The sequence below is a fragment of the Panthera uncia genome (genome assembly GCF_023721935.1).
Source record: "Panthera uncia isolate 11264 chromosome C1 unlocalized genomic scaffold, Puncia_PCG_1.0 HiC_scaffold_3, whole genome shotgun sequence".
Taxonomy (NCBI): domain Eukaryota; kingdom Metazoa; phylum Chordata; class Mammalia; order Carnivora; family Felidae; genus Panthera; species Panthera uncia.
Genome location: NW_026057584.1, coordinates 39,047,159 through 39,067,035, shown reverse-complemented (window position 1 = coordinate 39,067,035; position 19,877 = coordinate 39,047,159). Strand labels below are relative to the sequence as shown.

The following is a 19,877-nucleotide window of genomic DNA, read 5'->3' as shown; positions in this document are numbered from 1 at the left end:
ACTGGCCTATTTCTTTAATTATTTTGTCCCCGGCCAGCATTCTCATAAAGAAAATTAAACAAATTGATGCATTTTATTTCTGGTTGAGAACTCTGAAAAGGGGCTTGATAGAGAGGGCTTTGAAACTAGTTGCTGAAATGTAGTTGAATTCTCTGAAGATTTAAAATAATAATACTACTCCTGTCCCCATTTTTATGCTAATAATGGTCTTTTCACACTTAGTATTTAATTTGTCTCATCTGTAACAGTACAATTAATACAGGGCAACTCAGACTTGGTCTTTCTAGAATAAAATAAAAATGTCTACACTTTAAGACAAATTTCTTCTTGTAGATAGGAAGATTGAAGGGAAAATTATAATCGTCACTCATATTACAAGTTCAAGGTCAGTCTCATCAATGATAAAAATGCAGATTAAAATACAATATTTTAATAATCTGTTACAGTGAAAAAGGATAAAAATGATCATTTTCAATGCTAATGCATGACACAGGGATATAAGATCATTGATGTTCCCTCAGTGGAGTTGTATATTTGAATAACTTTCCAGGAAAGGAATTTATATCAGGAGTCTGAAAGAAGTAAACACCTTCGTTCTGATTTTGGGATTCTAGCATATGGAAATAATTACCCGTGTGGACATTTATACTTATTGCAGTATTAGCTATAATTCAAAGGCTGGAGATTACTTGTGAGTCTTACATTAAGAAAATTATGGCACATTCATAAAGTGATATATTGTGCAACTATTAAAAATAGTTTCAGAAGAATATTTAATAACATGGAAAAAATGATCTTGATAGAAGTGGAAGGAAAAAACAACTGTGTGTGTGTGTGTGTGTGTGTGTCCGCTTGTTTTCTCAGAGAGAGAGAGATTTCAGCTTGGTCCCTTTGACAAAGCTCTATCCTTGTTAGGTTTTTGTTTCTGTACTTACAGGTGTTTTGCAATAGTTATTTATTTATTTTATTATATTAACATTTTATAAGAAACAGATGAACCAAATTATGGCTATTTCACAGTACATCTCATAGCAATCATAACATATGTTTTTGTAATACTTAAGTAAGAATTACTACGAATAATAGCCATCAGAAGGCAAACAAAAATGGAGTGCATGTGTGGCTCAATCAGTTAAGCGTCCAACTTCGGCTCAGGTCATCTTCTTCTCATGGCCCATGGTTCGAGCCCCGCATCGGGCTCTGCGCTGACAGCTCAGAGCCTGGAGCCTGCTTCCGATTCTGTGTCTCCCTCTCTTTCTGGCCCTCCCCAGCTCACACTCTGTCTCACTCTCTCTCTCTCAAAAATAAATACTAAAAATAAATGTTATTTTAAAAACAGAAGGCAAACAAAAATGCGGTGCATGGGTGGCTCAGTCAGTTAAGTGTCTGACTTCAGCTCAAGTCATGATCTCATGGTTTGTAGGTTCAAGCCCTGCATCGAGTTTTGTGCTGACAGCTCAGAGCCTGGAGCCTGCTTCAGATTCTGTGTCTCCCTCGCTCTCTGCCCCTCCCCCACTTGTGTTCTGTCTCTCTCTCTCTCTCTCTCTCAAAAATAAATAAATATAAAAAAAATTTTAAAAAGCAAACAAAAATGAAATGTTTTTGTTGCTGAGTAAAATAAGAGATAATTTTATTAGTTGTTACAAGTTTATATCCTTAAACACCATCAGTCTTAACCTCCCAATCTCCTTCACCTGGCAACCACCACTTTACTGTTTTTCTCTTAAAGGCATGATTTTTTTTTTTTTTTGATTCCATATATAGGTGATATCACACGGTACTTGTCTTTCCCTGATTGATCTTGGTTAGCATAATGTGCTCACGGTCAATCTATGTCCAAATGGCAGAACATACATGCAGAAGAATGAAAACGGACACCTATCTCATACCACTCACAAAAATTAACTCAAAATGGGTCAAAGACCTAAACATAAGCCCTAAAACCATAAAATTTCTAACAGGAAGAAACCTGTCAATACTGATTTTAGCAATGGTTTTCTTGGACATGACGCTAAAAGCATAAAAAAAGCAAAAATCAACAAATGGGACTACATCAAACCCAAAAGCTTCTGCACAACAAAAGAAACTATTAACAAAATAGCACCCAGAGATAAACCCATGCTTATATGGGCAATTAATCTATGACAAAGGAGGCAAAAATATACAATGGGGGAAAAGACACTCTCTTCAACAAATGGTGCTGGGAAAACTGGACAGTTACATGCAAAAGAATAAAACTGGAGCATTTTCTGACAACATACACACAAATAAAATGGATTAAAGACCTAAATGTGAGACCTGAAACCATAAAACTTCTAGGAGAAAACAGGCAGTAATTTCTTTGACACTGGGTTTAGCAACATTTTTCTAGATAAGTTGCCTTAGGCCAGGGAAACAAAAGCAAAAATAAACTATTGAGACTACACCAAAAATAAAAAGCTTTTGCACAGTGAAGGAAACCATCAACAAAACAAAAGTCAACCTACTGAATGGGAGAAGAGATTCACAAATGATTTATCTGATAACAGATTAATATCCAGAATATATAAACAACTTATACAACTCAACACCAAAAAAACCAAATAATCTGACTAAAAAATGGGCAGAGGACCTGAGTAGATATTTTCCCAAAGACATACAGATGTCAAACAGACACATGAAAAGATGCTTGATATTACTAGTCATCAAGGAGATGCAAATCAAAACCACGGTGAGGTATGACCTGACACCTGTCAGAGTCACTAGAATCAAAAAGACAAGAAATAACCAGCATTGGTGAGGATGTGGAGAAAAAGGAACTCTAGTGCACTGTTAGGGGAAAAGTAAACTGGTGCAGCCACTGTGGAAAATAGTATGGAAGGTCCTCAAAAACTTAAAAATAAAAATACCCAGTGATTCTACTACTGGGTATTTAACCAAAGATAAAGGAAAACACTAATTTGGAAAATATATGCACACCTATGATTATTGCAGCATTATTTATAATAGCCAAGAAATGGAAGCAGCCCAAGTGTCCATCAATTGATGAACAGATAAAGAAAATGTGTGTGTTTGTGTGTGTGTATGTATATATGTATATATACATATGTGTATATATACATGTATATACATATGTGTATATATGTGTGTGAGTATATATATATACATATATATATATACGCATATATACATACACACACACACACACACACAAACACAATGGAATATTCCTCAGTCATAGAAAAGAATGAGATCTTGCCATTTGCAACAACATGGTTGAGACTACAGGGTATTATGCTAAGTGAAATATGTCAGAGAAAGACAAATACCATATGACTTAACTCCTATGTGGAATCTAAAAAACAAAACAAATAAAGACACAAAAAGCAGAAACCAATCCATGAATACAGAGAACTTATGGTTGCCAGAGGGGAGGGGTTGGGGGAAGATGAGCAAAATGGATGAAGGGGACTGGGAGATACAGGTTTCCAGTTATTATGGAACGAATAAGTCGCAGGAATAAAAGGTACAGCATCGGGAATAAGTCAATGGTATTGCAATAGTGTTGTCTGGTGACAGACGGCAGCTATGCTTGTGGTGAGTGTAGCACAACATATGGTCTTGTCTGATCACTATGTTGTACACCATACACCCGAAACTATATATATAACATTGTGTGTCAACTATACTTAGAGAGAGAGAGAGAGAGAGAGAGAAAGGGCAGCCATAGGAGAAAATTTTTGCAAACCCATGTACCAAATAAAGAGTTAATACCCCAAATATACAAAGAACTAAGAATTTAATAACAAGAAAACAATCTGATCAAAAAATTGACAGAAGATCTAAATAGACATTTTTCTAAAGAGGACATTAAAATGGCCAACAGGCGCATGAACAGATGTTCAGTATCACCAATTACCAGAAAAATGCAAATCAAAACTACAGTGAGAGATCACCTCACACCGAAAAGAACGGCTATCATCAAGAAGTCAAGATATAGTAAGTGCTGGTGAGGATGTGGTGAAAAGGAGCCTTTATACAACTCACATTTGTTTTCCTTCTGGCTAACGCCAGTTTGTTAACACAGATGGTCACTTCAGTTAGCAGGTGAGTTTGGGATGCGATTTCTGCCTTTGCAACCTCTTAATGTGCATTATATTCTGGTTTAATGTTTACTGAATCATAAAAGTGTTTTCTTTCTCTACTACCTTTGTGGAGAAAAAAACTTCTAGGTTGAGAAAAGATTTTGTTTTGATACTTCTACAATACACTAGCACACTGGGACACCATGTAACAATCAGAGTGAATAAACCACTGCACTGTACAAAACAATGTGGATTTCACAAATGCAATTCTGAGTGTAAGATGCCAGACACACAGGAGCACGTGCTGTGTGATTCCATTCACATGATGTTCTCAAACAGACAAAACTGATCTACGGTGCTGGAAGTCGGGACAATCTTTACCTTGGTGGAAGGGGATTGGTCAGTCACTAAAAGGGACACAAAATGGGGTTTCTGGGTTGTCGATAATGTTCTGGGTCTTGGTCTGGGTGCTAATTACACAGGTGTGCTCAATAATAAAAGCTCACTGAGTAAATACTTCTGATTTCTGCATGTCTCTGTGTGTATACTATAATTTCAATAAAAGTTTTCAAATATAGGGGCGCCTGGGTGGCTCAGTCGGTTGAGCATCCGACTCCGGCTCAGGTCACCATCTCACGGTTCGTGAGTTCAAGCCCCGCGTCGGGCTCTGTGCTGACAGGTCGGGGCCTGGAGCCTGCTTCTGATTCTGTTTCTCCCTCCCCTCAGCTCCTCCCCTGTTCATACTCTGTCTCTCTCTCAAAATAAATAAAGATAAAAAAAAATTTTTTTTTTAAGTTTTCAAATGTGGTCTTCTCCTTTACTCTTTGGTTGGCTCCAGAATTACACTTTCAGGATCACTGGAGTCATGAATATGACTTTCATTGTATTTAAATTAAAGAATTTTAATGAAAAAACACATATTTTGTTTTCTAGATTCTACCCAAGTCTCGTATCTGGCTAAAAGAATTTTATTTTCTCTAAATCATAAGGGACTATATCACAGTTATGAAGAAGCCCCTCATATCTGTGGATGAGTTCTAATTTGATGTAACAAGAGATAATAAAGCAACTAGTAAGTATTTGTGAAGCAAAAAATTGTTCTAATTTTTAAATCTTATACACAAAACATGTCTTTAAGAGACAAGAAATGTTCTTGTCTTTAAGAGACAGAGCAAAGAAATGTTCTTCTCTAGACTCCAGCAAATACCTTAATTTAAAACTAGTTAAGATGATGACATTTTGGTGGCTATTGTTGTAAGCAAGGTAGATAAATGAACTGCAGTGAAAGGCAAAACATCATTTATTGTTGTGGCTCCATGTGATTAGCACTGTGCTAAGTTCTGGGAATATTAAGAAACCTTTGCTTTGGGGAACTCAGAATCTAGTGTGAAAAGCAGACCTGCCTGTTCAATTAACTAACAATGCAAATAGCTGGGAACTTTTCTAAGGAAGATCGCTTATAATTTTGTTTCCTATGCTTCAGTAATCCTTGCTACCCTTGAAAATTCCAGGTACTGGAAGACATAGAGAAATAAACTAAACTTTTCAAAGATCGTAACATAAAAACATACTTTAAACTCCACCACCATGCAATTCTTCCTGAAGATACTCACTCGCTCCTCACTCTCATGGGGAGACAGCTGAAAAATCGCTAAACCATGTGTCAGTCTTACACCTTTACTGACCTCATATTCAAGCTTGTAAAATAATGATACAAGAAATTGTTCAGTCTGAGAATATTCAACATTTAGTGGAGTTCTATCATGATAAATGACGGGAATTCGATTCGATTTTCAGGATTTTAGCATTTTGAATTTCTAAAAAACAATTCTTCGCTGCCAAGTGGTTAAGTATTAAATTGGGTTTCCTTTGTGGGTATGAACAGTCAAGAAACTGAAGTATGTAGCTTCGTATTGATCAAAAAAGTTAGTTTAATGTCAAAGTAAAATTTGTCTCACTGATAATTAATAAAATGACATTTTATTCTCTCATGCTTTTACTGTAAGGTCTTAATTCCACTACTGATTATAGTAGCCAACAATAAAATAAACTATTTTTTATCAATAAGAATAACACAAATAATCACAACAGAATATTTTTTTACAACCCTGTTACTGGACAAACTGTAAATCTGTGTATACCAAAATGTAAATTTAAAACTTTTGGAACGCTAGGTTACAGAGGGTAAGAGTCCTGTCTTTCAGGGATATTAACTCTTCTTTCCCTATCTCCCATCACAAATACATTTTGCACATGATAAACAGAGATAAATGTTTCCTCTTTTTATGATTACATTGTAATCCTATCTCCCTGTAAATGATTTCCTGGCAGACTGAATTTGGTCACATCTGTTCCTCTTCTAACCCTCAAATTTATTTCTAGTACAATAATTAATTAAGTTTGCTTTAGCCATAACTGTAATGCTCACACCATTCTGTAACAACAATGAAAGGCATCGATTACTATTTAATGTTCATGCACTGGTTAGTATTAGTATTAGTATTAGTATTAATTAGTATTTCTTTTACATACCTTTTTACTAAAACATCTGATTTCTCTGAATTTTCGATAGACAGGATGTAAAGGTTAATAAACCAGGTCAGTGAGTATTGGTACATGGGCTCGATGTTAGCTAGATCAGCGATAGAGAAGAACAGGATGGTGGAATGGACGGCAATAGGCCGATAGCCCATGCGGGTGGCATCAATCTTTTTCTCCGTCTCTTCGGCTACTTCCTGCTTTTGAGAAATCTCATTAGCCAAAGACTTGGAGGAAGATAATATCTTAATAGCAGTTTCATCTTCTAATATATTGCCTTCTGAAGATGAAAGAACTTCTAAAATCTTGTCTTCTATTTCTTTTAACTGCCTGGAATAAAACACAATTTTCTCAGAAGAAAAAGAAGTCATTTAAAATCCCTTCATGCACACATTCTTGTATAAGAAACAAAGGGCTCGGAACCTAAAGAAATGCATCACTTTGTGACAAATACCCGTAACGGTGCTATTGTATAATTAATTTTTTATCTCACAAAATGTCAAAAAGTCAGGTTCTGCTCCACTTCTCTTTCCAACGATCATTTGCATGGGAACTAGAGAGAGAGGTGTAAACCAGTCTGCTCTGCCATCAAGTACCTCAGCCCTGAGTGCACAGAAAGTATCACTCCATTTAGTTTTTGAAGAGTTTCATGACTTCTAGAGCTTTGCCTTTTGTGTCTACGATAGAGATATTACAAGCAGAAAGTGGGATGCAACGTATTCTTTCAGACCATGCCCTGATGAAAAGAGATAATGTCAGCTACACAACGAATATTACAACTTTTGCCATGAGTTGTGGCAGCCTTCCGGTTCTTCCAGTGCCCTAGAACTTGTACGGAAGATTATACTCTCACGCAATTTTCCAGATTCACATAGAGGGCTTCTAATGCTTTAGATTTTCCTCTTCAATCTCCTCATTTGATGTTCCTACTAAATCTAACAAGATAGTTCTTTATAATGTACTCTAATCCATTCTAAGTGAATTTGAAACAAGTCAGAGCGATTTTGTGTTTCATAATGCGTGAAACCTTTTGTTTTCAGCTCCTTGTAGTATCAGGGCTTGCTTTTCCTCTTCGAGGTCTGGCCTTTCGCGTGCCACTACAATCCCCAACAACTGATCTTGCATCCCCTCAGACGTGATCATGAAGTTTAATAATGTTACCTGTAAATGAAAGAATATTCAAGAACTGCATCATTACATCTATTGAGAAAGCCTCTGCTTTTTTCAGTTCTGACCTTAAAATAGGCTCTATTTACTATGGTAGGAATATGTGAAAACTGGAATCTGTAGAGATGATGATTAAAGGTAAATGCAAGCTTGACTGCCAGATTAAAAACCCACCAAAGTTTCTCAGAGTCATAAATGCAGTATTTCAAAGGGTTTTGTTTGGTGATCAATTTTATTCCTGTTTCGAACTGGCCCAGTTTCTGACAACTGTTTAATCCTCAAATCAATTAGGGTCAGGTTGGAAGCTATCCTTCATACTGGCTGGACCAGCTGAGTTATAGGTTAAGGATCATAGTGGTGTCAAAAAGTAAAGGGAACTCTTACCAAGTGAGATAGGAGGAAAAAGAACACTATTATTACTTGAGTAGAGTATGTATGATATTTACAATGTGATAATAATATTACATAATGTATGACACACAATATTATAATATGGCCTATTATACAATCGTGTTACAATATGAATAGCTACTATTGTGAACTAGGGAATGTACATTTTAATGGTGTCCATCAAGGCGCAGTCTACCAAGTTGAAGTCCACCAACTCCAAGGTGAAGTCTAAAGCTTCATCCCAGTATCTAATGGCTCTTACACGCTTTGGTTCTACATCTTAGAATTTCTCCTTCTCTGGTTCCTTCCCATAAGTAGGAAAGTAATCATGGTCAGGTCTCTCCTTTCATAAAGCAAATAAACTAGTAAGTCATTCTCTTGCTCTCCCACAATCCCCTTCAGCTGTGGAATGATCTCCCTTTGTGTTCTCACGACCGTATTTATTGAAACTGTTGTTTATATAAGCTTTCTGTCTCTATCTCGTTTCATTTTTCAGCCCTCTACAGTCTACTCTCATCCCAGCCTCCACACATCCATAAATACCCACAGCAATAAACTATAGGAACTTTCTGGCTCTGGTCATCAATAAACCCATAAGTCAATAAATACTTACCTGACCTTGGGTTATGTTGAGCACTGTCCCCCAACCTTTATTCCCCCCCCACCCCGGCCTTTTTAAACATCTATTTTGCAATCTGCCTGCCCTCTGCCCGTGTGTCTTGAGTTCAGGTCTGCACTTCCGTCTTGAGCATCACCTCTCACACCTCCTTTCCATGTACCTTTCATTTTTGATATGCTGAACTAATTGTGGAGTCCCATGCACACCAACTAGGAAATGTCTGCATGTTCTTCAGCTCTGGCTGCTGAGTGGGAGACTTTATGTTTCCCCACCTTTCCCTAGTAAGAGAATTTGAGACTATTTCCTTTGCAAGAATGGAGTCATTCTTCCTTTGTAAGAAAAGTCTCAGAAAGTGTAAAACAGCTGGTTGCAGTACCCCTAGGAAGGTGACTCCCTTCTCTGCCCAAACCCGGCACCTTCTCCATGGTGGTTTCCTCTGGGTTAAACTTTTCCCCTCACCTGACCCATGGTGGGACACTTAGTGTAGATTACATGAGCATAATCATAAATTTAGATGGGATAATAAGAAATTCCTGAAATCGAGCAATTAAAAACTCCATTAAATGTTGTCTTGTAATTCTCTACTGCTTTGGCATTTATTCGTGGAAAAAAATTAAGCTTTCGAGAGTTTCCCTGTTGGCATGAGAAAACAAGTGCACAAGTTAGATTTCCTTTAATCCCCAAGCTATAGCCATAGTACTGAGGGAAATTTATGTTTTACAAATTCTATTTCATTGAATTCAGATACAAGGAGGTATTCATTCATATTCCATTAATGTTAGATCTTTCGAGATCAAGATTTTGTAAATCTAGGCATTTGCTCACAAATAACAATAAACATTCAAACAAATAATAACAAAGAAACATTTCAAGTTATATAAAATATGATTTCATAATTTTATTTTCATTTAGATTCAAAAGGATTATAGCACCATGATATCATCCCTTGGGAACTTTTGAAAGCAAAGGTACATAAAAGATCCTAAAAATAGGATGAAGAGGAAGTATTTTAATTTGTAAATGAAAGCAAGTAACTGCCTCACTATGTTTTCTAATCCCTGTTTAATCAATCCCAGCAATTAAAAATAATGAAGCAATAAGGCACTCTAGGGATCTTAAGGATTTCAATACTGAATCATAGATCAGTTTCTTCCCCACAGCAGTTTATGACTTCTATAACTAGTTACTTGTCAACTCAGAATTGTTGGTTAGTTGTGATATTTTCATAGTTTTTACTGAAAAGTAAACATGGCTTACCACGTCATCTATTAAAAAATTTTTAACACAGCTTTGGGATTTTATCATTTTCTCTTATGCTTCACTCTTTCTCACTTATATTTAAAAGCTAAACAATAATGCTAATTGTTAACACTCACACAACACTATGTGGTGGGCCTTAGTCTAAGCATTGGCACAGATTAATTTAATTAGCCTTTATACCCCTCCATGAGATAGACATTTATTATTCCTGCTTATAGACTAGGAAACAGAGCCACAGAGAGGTTGAATAACATCACACAATTGGCAAGTGATAAAACTAGGATTTGAACCAAGATAGTTTGGGTCCAGAATCTATGTTCTTAATCACTGCTAGATACTACCACTCCTAATAGATAAATAGATAATACACAATTTAGGTGCATAGATAACATTTATTTTAATAAGTTAAAAATAGGTGGCCAAGAACTTCCATATTTTAACATTGTGTTTTTTTAAAACTAAGCTCAAGACTTTTCCCCAGTCTTCCTGGCTGCCCTGAAGCAGTAGGGACATACTTTAGTATGGACATACTTTAGACTGGACATACTTTAGTATGTCCCCAATTCTGAACTCCTGTGTTTTCCTAGTCATAAATATGGTCACTTTACATATACATTATTTACACTGTAAATCTCTTGAGAGCAGTGACACTGTTTTTTCATCTTGGAGGGAACGAATTAGGTCATCTTTATGTTTCCTCTGCCTCTATAGGGAGATGCCTATGTTAATTTAAATATTTCCAATAAAGGACAGTTTTTGAACTCTCTGGATAAATCTTGTCTCTGTATGTAACTTTCAAAATCAAAATCAACATTTCTTAATGTCCTCTCCTGCAAGATTTTTTAAAAAAATATTTATTTTGAGAGAGAGAGCACACATGCATGCATGGGTGTGGGGGGCGCCGAGAGGGGAAACAGAATCCCAAGCAGGCTCCATGCTGTCAGCGCAGAGCCGGATGGAAGGATTGATCTCATGAACTGTGAGATCATGACCTGAACCAAAATCAAGAGTTGGATGCTTCACCGACTGAGCCACCCAGGCACCCCATCTCTTCCTATCTTCTGTAAATAAAAGTTATCCCTCCCTAACCTCTCTCATTCCACAAACATTTACCAAGAGTCAACTTTATCGAGTGCCAAGATTTGGGAATAAAAAATGGAATGACCTCCAGGAGCTCAGTGGCAGATCAGTATCTCAAGTAATTTTAGTCATTGACTAGGACTTTAAACTAACTTTGCTCTTGAAAGGAAATTCTAGTATTTTAAAAAGAATTAGTGATCAAAATCAGTTCCTTTAAGTAATTATAAAAAATCAGATAGCAGCAACCTTATTCTGAGAGAGAATGGATTTTTGTTAATGCCAATGCCCAGAATTAGCATATTATCACTTATTACAAAGGATGCCCATATGTGCCATCTATCCTTAACGATGAAATTCTAAGAATAATATCAATTATAGAAATTAGATTCTCAAAGTTTACTTTTCACTGCACACTGAAGGCTCCTTTATTACTTACATGCACACACAAAATAAACATTTGGAAATTATTATAGCTATTTCAGGAACTGCCAAGCAAGGACAAAATCTTTTTCTTAGGAAGACCTGTTCTTCTTATGGCTTAGGAGGAAAATATAGTCATTAATTGTACAATTCGATAAAGAAACATTCACTTTAGATACTGGCCTTTACTGATGTTTCAGGAAGATAATGAGGATTTCTTAGCTTGGTAGTAATATAGAAGCGGAAATCTGGCGCGTATTCAATGGTAGAGTCCCCGAGTCGGATACATATACTCCCACCCTGCTTAAAGGTCTGTTTTAGTAGAAGAGGTTCCAGGATAGGATCTAGCTCTTCTCCAACATTTTCTAGTAACACTGGAGTAAAATCAGAAAAAAAGATGCCATGTTATTTTAAATACTGACTGTAAACATTCAACTCTCCAAACTCTTTTAGCCTTCTACATTGCTGTTATTCCTAGTTACCTATAAAATTATTTTTGTCTTCTGAGTATAAGGAAATGGTATCATAAAAATAACTGGAAGTCTGTGGGAAGGGCTTAACCAGTGGGTCTGTCTTGTCATTTTGCACACTTCCATGCTTTTTGGTCTGCAATTCACCACGTGCCCAAGTATGATGGCAGTGAGCCGTCTGAGACACCAGAGAATAAGCGTTTCAAGTTGTAGTTATTTGGTTACATTTGTAATCATAAAAGTAACTCACGCTTAAGTAGCACATGTGGAAAATGTAAGAAAGACTAAAACTATTAAGCAAGGAGGCTATTAGACTGAGCTGGTGGCTGAGTAAGCAAGCCAAGCTCTAAACTTATAAAAGTCTTAAGGTTACAAAATCAAGTCAAAATCAAAACCCTAAGGCTAACCAAATACGAACAGCCAATTTTAAGCTATTTAAGCTTTTGCTCCCTACTTGTTCTCTATCCTCAGCTCTGGTCAGTGGGGCACCCTAACAACTTCCAGTTTGGTGCTGCCCAATTCCAATTGTGTTTTGCTCAAATAAACATTTAAAAATTTTAGTGTGCCTCAGTTTATCTTTCAAATATTTTACACAGTTGTCTCATACTCCTATGCAGGTGGGTAGAAAAATGACACAAAACTATGTTTGATAATTATTTGTTGGATAAATTTGTCTCTTCAGTATTTTTATTCATCTTTTTCTATACACAATTGAGACTAAACAATATACCTAATTTTGCATCCTAATTATTTTGCTTGACATTATAGCATAAATATTCCAATTAAACCTGATAAACATGCTTTTAATTACTGTATAATAGTCACATATTAACTTTATCTTTTTTTAAATCAATTCTCTATTATTATATATTTCAATTGTTTTCTGTTCTCAGTGTTACAAACAGCACTGTATACAAAAGCCTTGTGCTTAAGAATACTTTCTTATGATAGCATTCCAGAAGGGGAATTCCTGGCTGAAAGATCAGGGACATTGTTAGGGCTCATGACACATTTGCCAAATTAGTCTTACATTTTGGTGTTTGGGGTGCTATTGCAGCCAACCTTGAATAATGGTGTTTTGCACAAGTCCTTCAAGGGACTAGATGTGCAGTCTTGATGGGAAACAAGCTTAGGGTATTGGGATAAGCTTGAGACATTGGGACGAACCTCTACTGCAGTTACAGACATATTCTGCTCCTTCCCAGAGGTTACTCCTGGCTTAAATGAATTCCTAAAATTGTCTTGTCAATTTCTTTCACTGCTGAGATCTTAATTAACCGAAGCAGGCATGTCAGATGATTTTTAAATTCCTTTTCACATTTTGCTTGAATGAAATGATTCTTTTTCATGGTTAAATAATATGAGAGTATTATAATGTATTAAGTACATGAATCTATTATTTAGATTGCTTCCATTTTTCCATTGTTAATAATGCTACAGTGAACATCTTTTTTGAATAAACCCTCGTGTTTATCTGTGATTACTTAATCAAGCTGGAGTCCTAGAAGCGCAATTAATTTAAAGGCCATTTATATTGCCAAATTACTTTCCTGAATGGCTGAAGAAATTTCAGAGTTGCAATGAGCCCTCATTTTTTAAACCTGTTTTTCTATACAATTGTACTTACAAATGCCAGGCACCATGTTGACATTTAATTTTCTCATTCTCAAATGCTTTCAAAAGCATGGAGTATTGTTACCCTAGTTTTGTATATGGGGAAACTGAGGCAAGGCAATTGAGGTAAAATTTTCAGTTAAATCATAGTAAACGACAAAGCAAATACTTGAACTAAGCCGTGTGTCTTCTTACACAGCTTCTTTAAACACAATGTGATATTGCCAGCATTAAATACTATATTCATGACTTTTACAATTTGATAGGTAAAAAATAGTTAACACTTGTATTCAAGGCTTGACGTTTCAGTTGATCTTTGTCTAGTTATTTTTTTTTCCCCTCTGAATATTGTATATTAGTATATTTGCCCTGTTCCTGGCACATGTGTACTGTGTATTACAATCAGGTTCAGTTCTAAGTGATAAAAAAAACTAAAATAGTGACATGGAAAAGAAGGACTTTATATCTCGTGTAAAGGGGAGCCTGCTGTAATTAGTCTAGGGGGGAAGGACAGTGTGTCTAAATGGTCAGAGATCCAAGTTGTTGCCATCTCGCTCCTTTTTGGCCAAAATGGCCTTTCAAATGGCATCCACATTCCAACCATCAGAAAGGAAGAAAACACAGAAACGGGGAAAATATCTCTTAAGGATATTTACAGAGAAACACAAATGGCATTTCCACTTATATCATGAGGGCCAGACCATAGTCAAATCATCACATACAACCACAGTGGCAATCAGGAAATTTCTTTCTTTACTCTGTACCCAGCTAAACATGGGGGTAGTGCTAGTTTTTAAAACTTCATTTGTATTGTTTTTTAAAAATGTTTACTTAGTTGTGAGAGAGAGACACAGTGCAAGCAGGGGAGGAGCAGAGAGAGAGGGAGACACAGAATCTGAAGCAGGCTTCAGGCTCTGAGCTGTCAGGACAGAGCCCGACGCGGGGCTTGAACTCACGAACCATGAGATCATGACCTGAGCTGAAGTTGGATGCTTAACCAACTGAGCCACCCAGGTGTCCCTCATTTGTATTTTTTAACACTGTGGTAGCAAATAGCTCCCCATCCCCCAGTTTTCTGCCTGTTTTCAAATTTGTTTACATTTCTTTTTACATTTTATATTCCCGTAGAAATTTTCAAAACTTGTTCAAAAGTAAAAAGAACAGTACACTGAACGTGATGTACTAATCATCCAGCTTTGACCCTTGACCCTTGCAAATGTAGCCAATCTTCTTTCATTTCTTCCCCATCTCATCCTGGATTATTTACAAACAAATCCTAGAAATCCTAAAACTTCACCTTTAGATATTTGGCTATCTCTGAAAGGTAAATACTCTTTTTTAAAAATTGCCACAGCTTAAAAATTTATCAATAATTCACAATTTTATCAGATATCAAGGCAGGGAATATGTTTCTACCTGATCTTAATATATTTTATAACTATTTTTTAATTATTTACTGTTTTTTCAGTAGGTTCCATGCCCAATGTGGGACTTGAACTCACAACTCTGAGATCGAGAGTCACATGCTCTCCCAACTGAGCCAGCCAGACACTCCTGTCTTAAAATATTTTGATTATAGCTTGATTATTTAAATTGGGGTACAAATAAATTCCACAAATTATAATTGCTTGATAATCTCCTAAGTTTAGTGTTTCTTGGTTTAGCTGAAAAATTTTTAGAGTCAAACCTATTAAGCTTTTTCTTTTCTATTTTATCCATGTGTATTTTCCTAGAAAGTTCTTTTACAAAGACAAGATATCATTCCCCTATGTTTTCTTTTAGCATTTATGTCTTTTATTTTTTCTTTCATATTTAATTCCTTAATTCATCTGGAACATATTTTGGTGTGAGGGGAGACTCAATATATTTTTCCACAAAACCATTTTTTCAACACCATTTGCTGAATGACCTATCATTCTCCCATTGGTTCATAATGCTTACCTGATGATGCATTAAAGGCTTATATTTATTAGGGTTTATTCCAGAACTTATTCCAGTTGAGTCCAAACTCACTCTTTTTTTTTTTTTTAACGTTTATTTATTTATTTTAAGAGAGAGAGTGCACGAGTGGAAGAGGGACAGAGAGAGAATCGCAAGCAGGCTCCATGCTGCCAGTGCAGAGCCTGATATGGGGCTCGATCCCACAAACCTGTGAGATCATGACCTGAGCTGAAACCAGAGCTGGAAACTTAACCGATTGAGCCACCCAGGCACACTCAAACTCACTCTTTTTTCTGAACTTGTATTGGCTTTTTTATTTTCTTTCTTCTGTGTTAGTTTTAGTATTATTTCCAAAACTTTTATTTCTGAAAGAGTTGACATCTTTACAACATTTAGTTTTCCTATCAGACAGATAGGTCTTACTCAAGTCTCCTTATTTTTCTGTGAAGTTTTGTCACCTTTTTACTATGCATTGTTAAAGTCATCCTAAGTTTCTGTTTGATTTTGTTTTGTTTCCTATTCACTAGTTGACTATAATCACTGCACACTTATTTTTTCTCAGTTGTTATTTTTAAATATTCTTTTTGGAATATATACACTCCATTAAATTATTTTATCCTAATAGCTTTTTAGCTAATTTTCCTTGGTTTTCTAGATGAAATATATTGTCTGCAAATAAAATGTTATTTCCTCTTTCCAAATGTTACCGCATCCTCATTGTTTCACTGCACTGAAAAGAACTTTCGTAATAATGTTAAGCAACAACAGTGATACTAGATACCAATTTCTCATTTTTTATATGATCAGATTTTTTCAATCTATTAATTTTCTAGAATAACAAATGAACCGAAATTCTTTTTATGAAATATTATAACGTTTAAATTTTGTGGAACTGCCTCAGCTTTTATTGACAGCATTTTTTAAATAAAATCTCATATTCAAATTATTTTTCCCTAAAATATATTATACAATTTCATCCTTTACACTTATTTGTTTCCTATTTTGAAATGGAATTAAGAGTGTCTATATTAATATGTATGAGTCCCTTTCAAAGCTAAAATACATATTACAAAACTTAAATATTATAGACTTAGTTCTTTTTCCCAAAAGTGAAAATTTATTCCTTACTAACAGAATCAAGTCTTAAGCCTGTTAAGTTTTCTATAGCCTCCTTATTTCAAAGAAATCTATCCTCACAATTGAATATTTACTATATTATAAGCCTCAGTGAAAAATCAAAAGCATTCTAAACTTAAAAAAACAGGAAAAGAACAAAAATCTATAGGTATATGAATTATCCCAGAATGCTCTCCTTATTTTGACTCCTCTAACTTTTAATTAGATCAAAATATGTTTCATGTTAAAACACAGGAGCAAAAATGAATGAGACGGGCTTTTCTTCATATTTCTATCATCAAAGTTAACAAAATGCTGGTTTATGTAAACACCTCCTTCCTCATTTCCAAATGTCAGCTCATCAGTATTTGCAAAGCTTGTGGGAAACCAAGATCAGGGACCAAACACATGGCTTGCTAATATCTTTTGAGTAAGGCAGAGAATCTCACTAAAAACAGTTATCTTTACCAACAGAAATATAAAGGAAACCAAGTATTCTTTTAATACTTATTTCACTTAGGACAGAAACTGATATCAGTTTTTTATTACATATCATCTACATTATTCTACGTTAGACTTCAAATTAATAGAAAAAATCTTCCGCATATTATGTTCAACAATGCAGCATACTGCATCCATAGTAGAGTCAACCCTTTTGGACCACCTCCTGGGAACCCTCAAAGAGCTTGGAGGTGAGAAGCAAACAGTTATGCACATAATAAAAGGGCAATAGTAGAAACCTATAAAAACTGCATTATTGGCATTTCATTGGAGAGGTTGAGAATTCACAGAAAAAGAGGTGTTTGAGTTGTACCTTAAAGGGTAAGCTTAAAAGACTTCACCAAGTGGATGGAAGAGCAGAGAAAGCCAAGAGATGTGAAGCAATGCCATGTTGTATGTATCCCCTGTTCCTGTGTACCCCCTGCTCCCGTGTTCTAAATTTCATCACATGTGTGATCTCGGTCTCCCTCTCAAACCAATAATATTTCTCCAAAATGGCAGAGACCAAGTCTGTCTTGTTCATGCTAGGTTTTCAGTGGTAGTGGCAAAACAAGTATTTGTTAGGTGAATGAATGAACAAAACAAATGAGCAAATGAAATAAAACTTAAACCAGAAGTAGTCTTGCACATTACACGCAAGGGGGAAATAAAGTGAAGTGCCAAGAGAAAAAAGGAAAGAAGGCTCAGGTATGACAGAGGCTGCCCTTAAGGCAAAGATTCTTTTTCCACAGAGGTAATGAAAAGCCATTCAGAGATGTTTTAGACAAATTGATTTTTTTTTAAAACATTTTATTTTGAAGCAATCTCTACATCCAACATGGGGCTTGAACTTACAACCTCAAGTTTAAGAGCCACATGCTCCATCAACTGAGCCAGGCAGATGCCCCTAAGTTGATGCCTTTTTAAAGTTTTGTCTTGTTTTTCCGGGATATAAAACAGCCTAACCCAACGAGAATTGCTTTATCGGGATATAAAATTGATTTATCCGCAATGTTTATATGATTAATATCCTATGCACACCTTATTCATTGGTATAGCTAATATAGATGTATCTTTCTTTTCTACAACATTGGCTTTCAAACTTTTTTTGTAAGCAGTACGATACTTTTTTCCAAAGAGGTTATTATCTTAAAACCCAGTATAAACAAAGTAAAGGGAGGCCCGTCTGGTTGAAGAAGAGCCAGGTCGGTGAAGGAGGAGAAAACCTCTACCTTCCCTACCCAGTCTGCCAGCAAGGGATGACAGATTAAAAGCCATTGTTCTTAATAGGCCACTATCAACTGCTTATGTTTTAAAATTGTAACAGTAACCAATTCTTTTACCTGAAGTGTCAATAGAAAAGTAATTGTAAAATCTGCCAACTGCTACTCTCTACAATAGATTAAAATTTTTCACTTCTGTTAGAAGTGAATAATGTTAGAAGGTATTGTAAATAATTATTGTCCATTAAAATTTTTTTTAATGTTTATTTATTTTTGAGAGAGACAGAGAGAGAGCGAGCATGAGCAGGGGAGTGGCAGGGAGAAAGGGAGACAAAGAATCCAAGGCAGGCTCCAGGCTCTGAGCCGTCAGCACAGAGCCTGACTCAGGGCTTGAACTCACAAACCGCAAGATCATGACCTGAGCCGAAGTCAGACACTTAACTGACTAGCTACCCAGGCGTCCCAATTATTGTCCATTTTTAAAGTAGTCCATGCCCAAAAGTAGGTTAAAGCAACCGCGATCGGCACAGGCAGCACTGGGCAAAGGTAGAAGACCTGGGGACTAGTTTCAGCATTCCCCTTTACTAGGTGTATAATCTTGGTTAAGCCACATAACTAACATTCTCTAGTACCTGACTTACCTTGTTCATAAAATGAACTGGTTGGAAATACTACTGGATTTCACACGTTTTATGGTCACAACTCCAAGTAAGAAACACAAATCTTGATCAAGCACACACATATGCACATCAAACCCCCAAAATTTCATAAAATAATGCTTACTGATACTCCATGCTATGCAGCCTAATATATTCTATTCTTTGCTACTGCATTTCATTTAAAAAATACTAGTCATGACCCACTAGAAGTTGGTTTTCTCTCCCACAATTTGGAAACCACCAGACACTTTGTCTCCATAGACCTTTCTTCTCTAAACTGATGTAACACTAACTTAAGATCCGTGACTGAGATTGTAGAATCTCAGAATGTCAAACGTGGTAGCGGCTTTTTTTTTTTTTTTTTTTTTTTTTTTTTACTGTATCAAGAAAATTTGGCTAAGTGAAATCAAGTAATTTTTTTTAAGGTTTATTTATTTTGAGAGAGAAGAAGAGGGCAAACGAGGACGGGCAGAGAGAAAGGGAGAAATAATCCCAGGCAGGCTCCACACTGTCAGCATGGAGCCTGACATGGGGCTTGATCTCATGAACTGTGAGATCATGACACCAGCTAAGATCAATAGTTGGATGTTTAACCCACTGAGCCACCCAGACGCCCCAAGTAATTTTAACTAAACTATTTAAGGTCCCAATTCTTTCAAGAAATCTTCCCTATTTCTGTGAATTCTCATAAACATCTGTGCCTTTCTTATTATGCTAATATAATTGAATATATACTAATTTAATTAAAAGAGAATATGTGCACACCACAGGCAAATCTCCAAGAAACAACATACATTGAACTTAGCAGACACTTCTGTAACTACCTAAAGTACAGT

The 19,877-nt window shown here is 35.9% G+C and overlaps 1 protein-coding gene across 2 annotated transcripts in view; it reads right to left on the bottom strand.

Moving 5' to 3' along the window:
• Window positions 1-19,877, bottom strand: part of DNAH7 (dynein axonemal heavy chain 7) — a 267,164-nt gene that overhangs the window by 61,310 nt on the left and 185,977 nt on the right. For both annotated transcript variants that reach the window (XM_049615226.1, XM_049615227.1), the window contains 3 exons: window positions 11,722-11,912; window positions 7,630-7,763; window positions 6,597-6,932 (listed from right to left, as the gene is read on the bottom strand). In XM_049615226.1, the coding sequence (XP_049471183.1) occupies window positions 6,597-6,932; window positions 7,630-7,763; window positions 11,722-11,912 (661 nt within the window). The remainder of the gene's footprint in view (window positions 1-6,596; window positions 6,933-7,629; window positions 7,764-11,721; window positions 11,913-19,877) is intronic.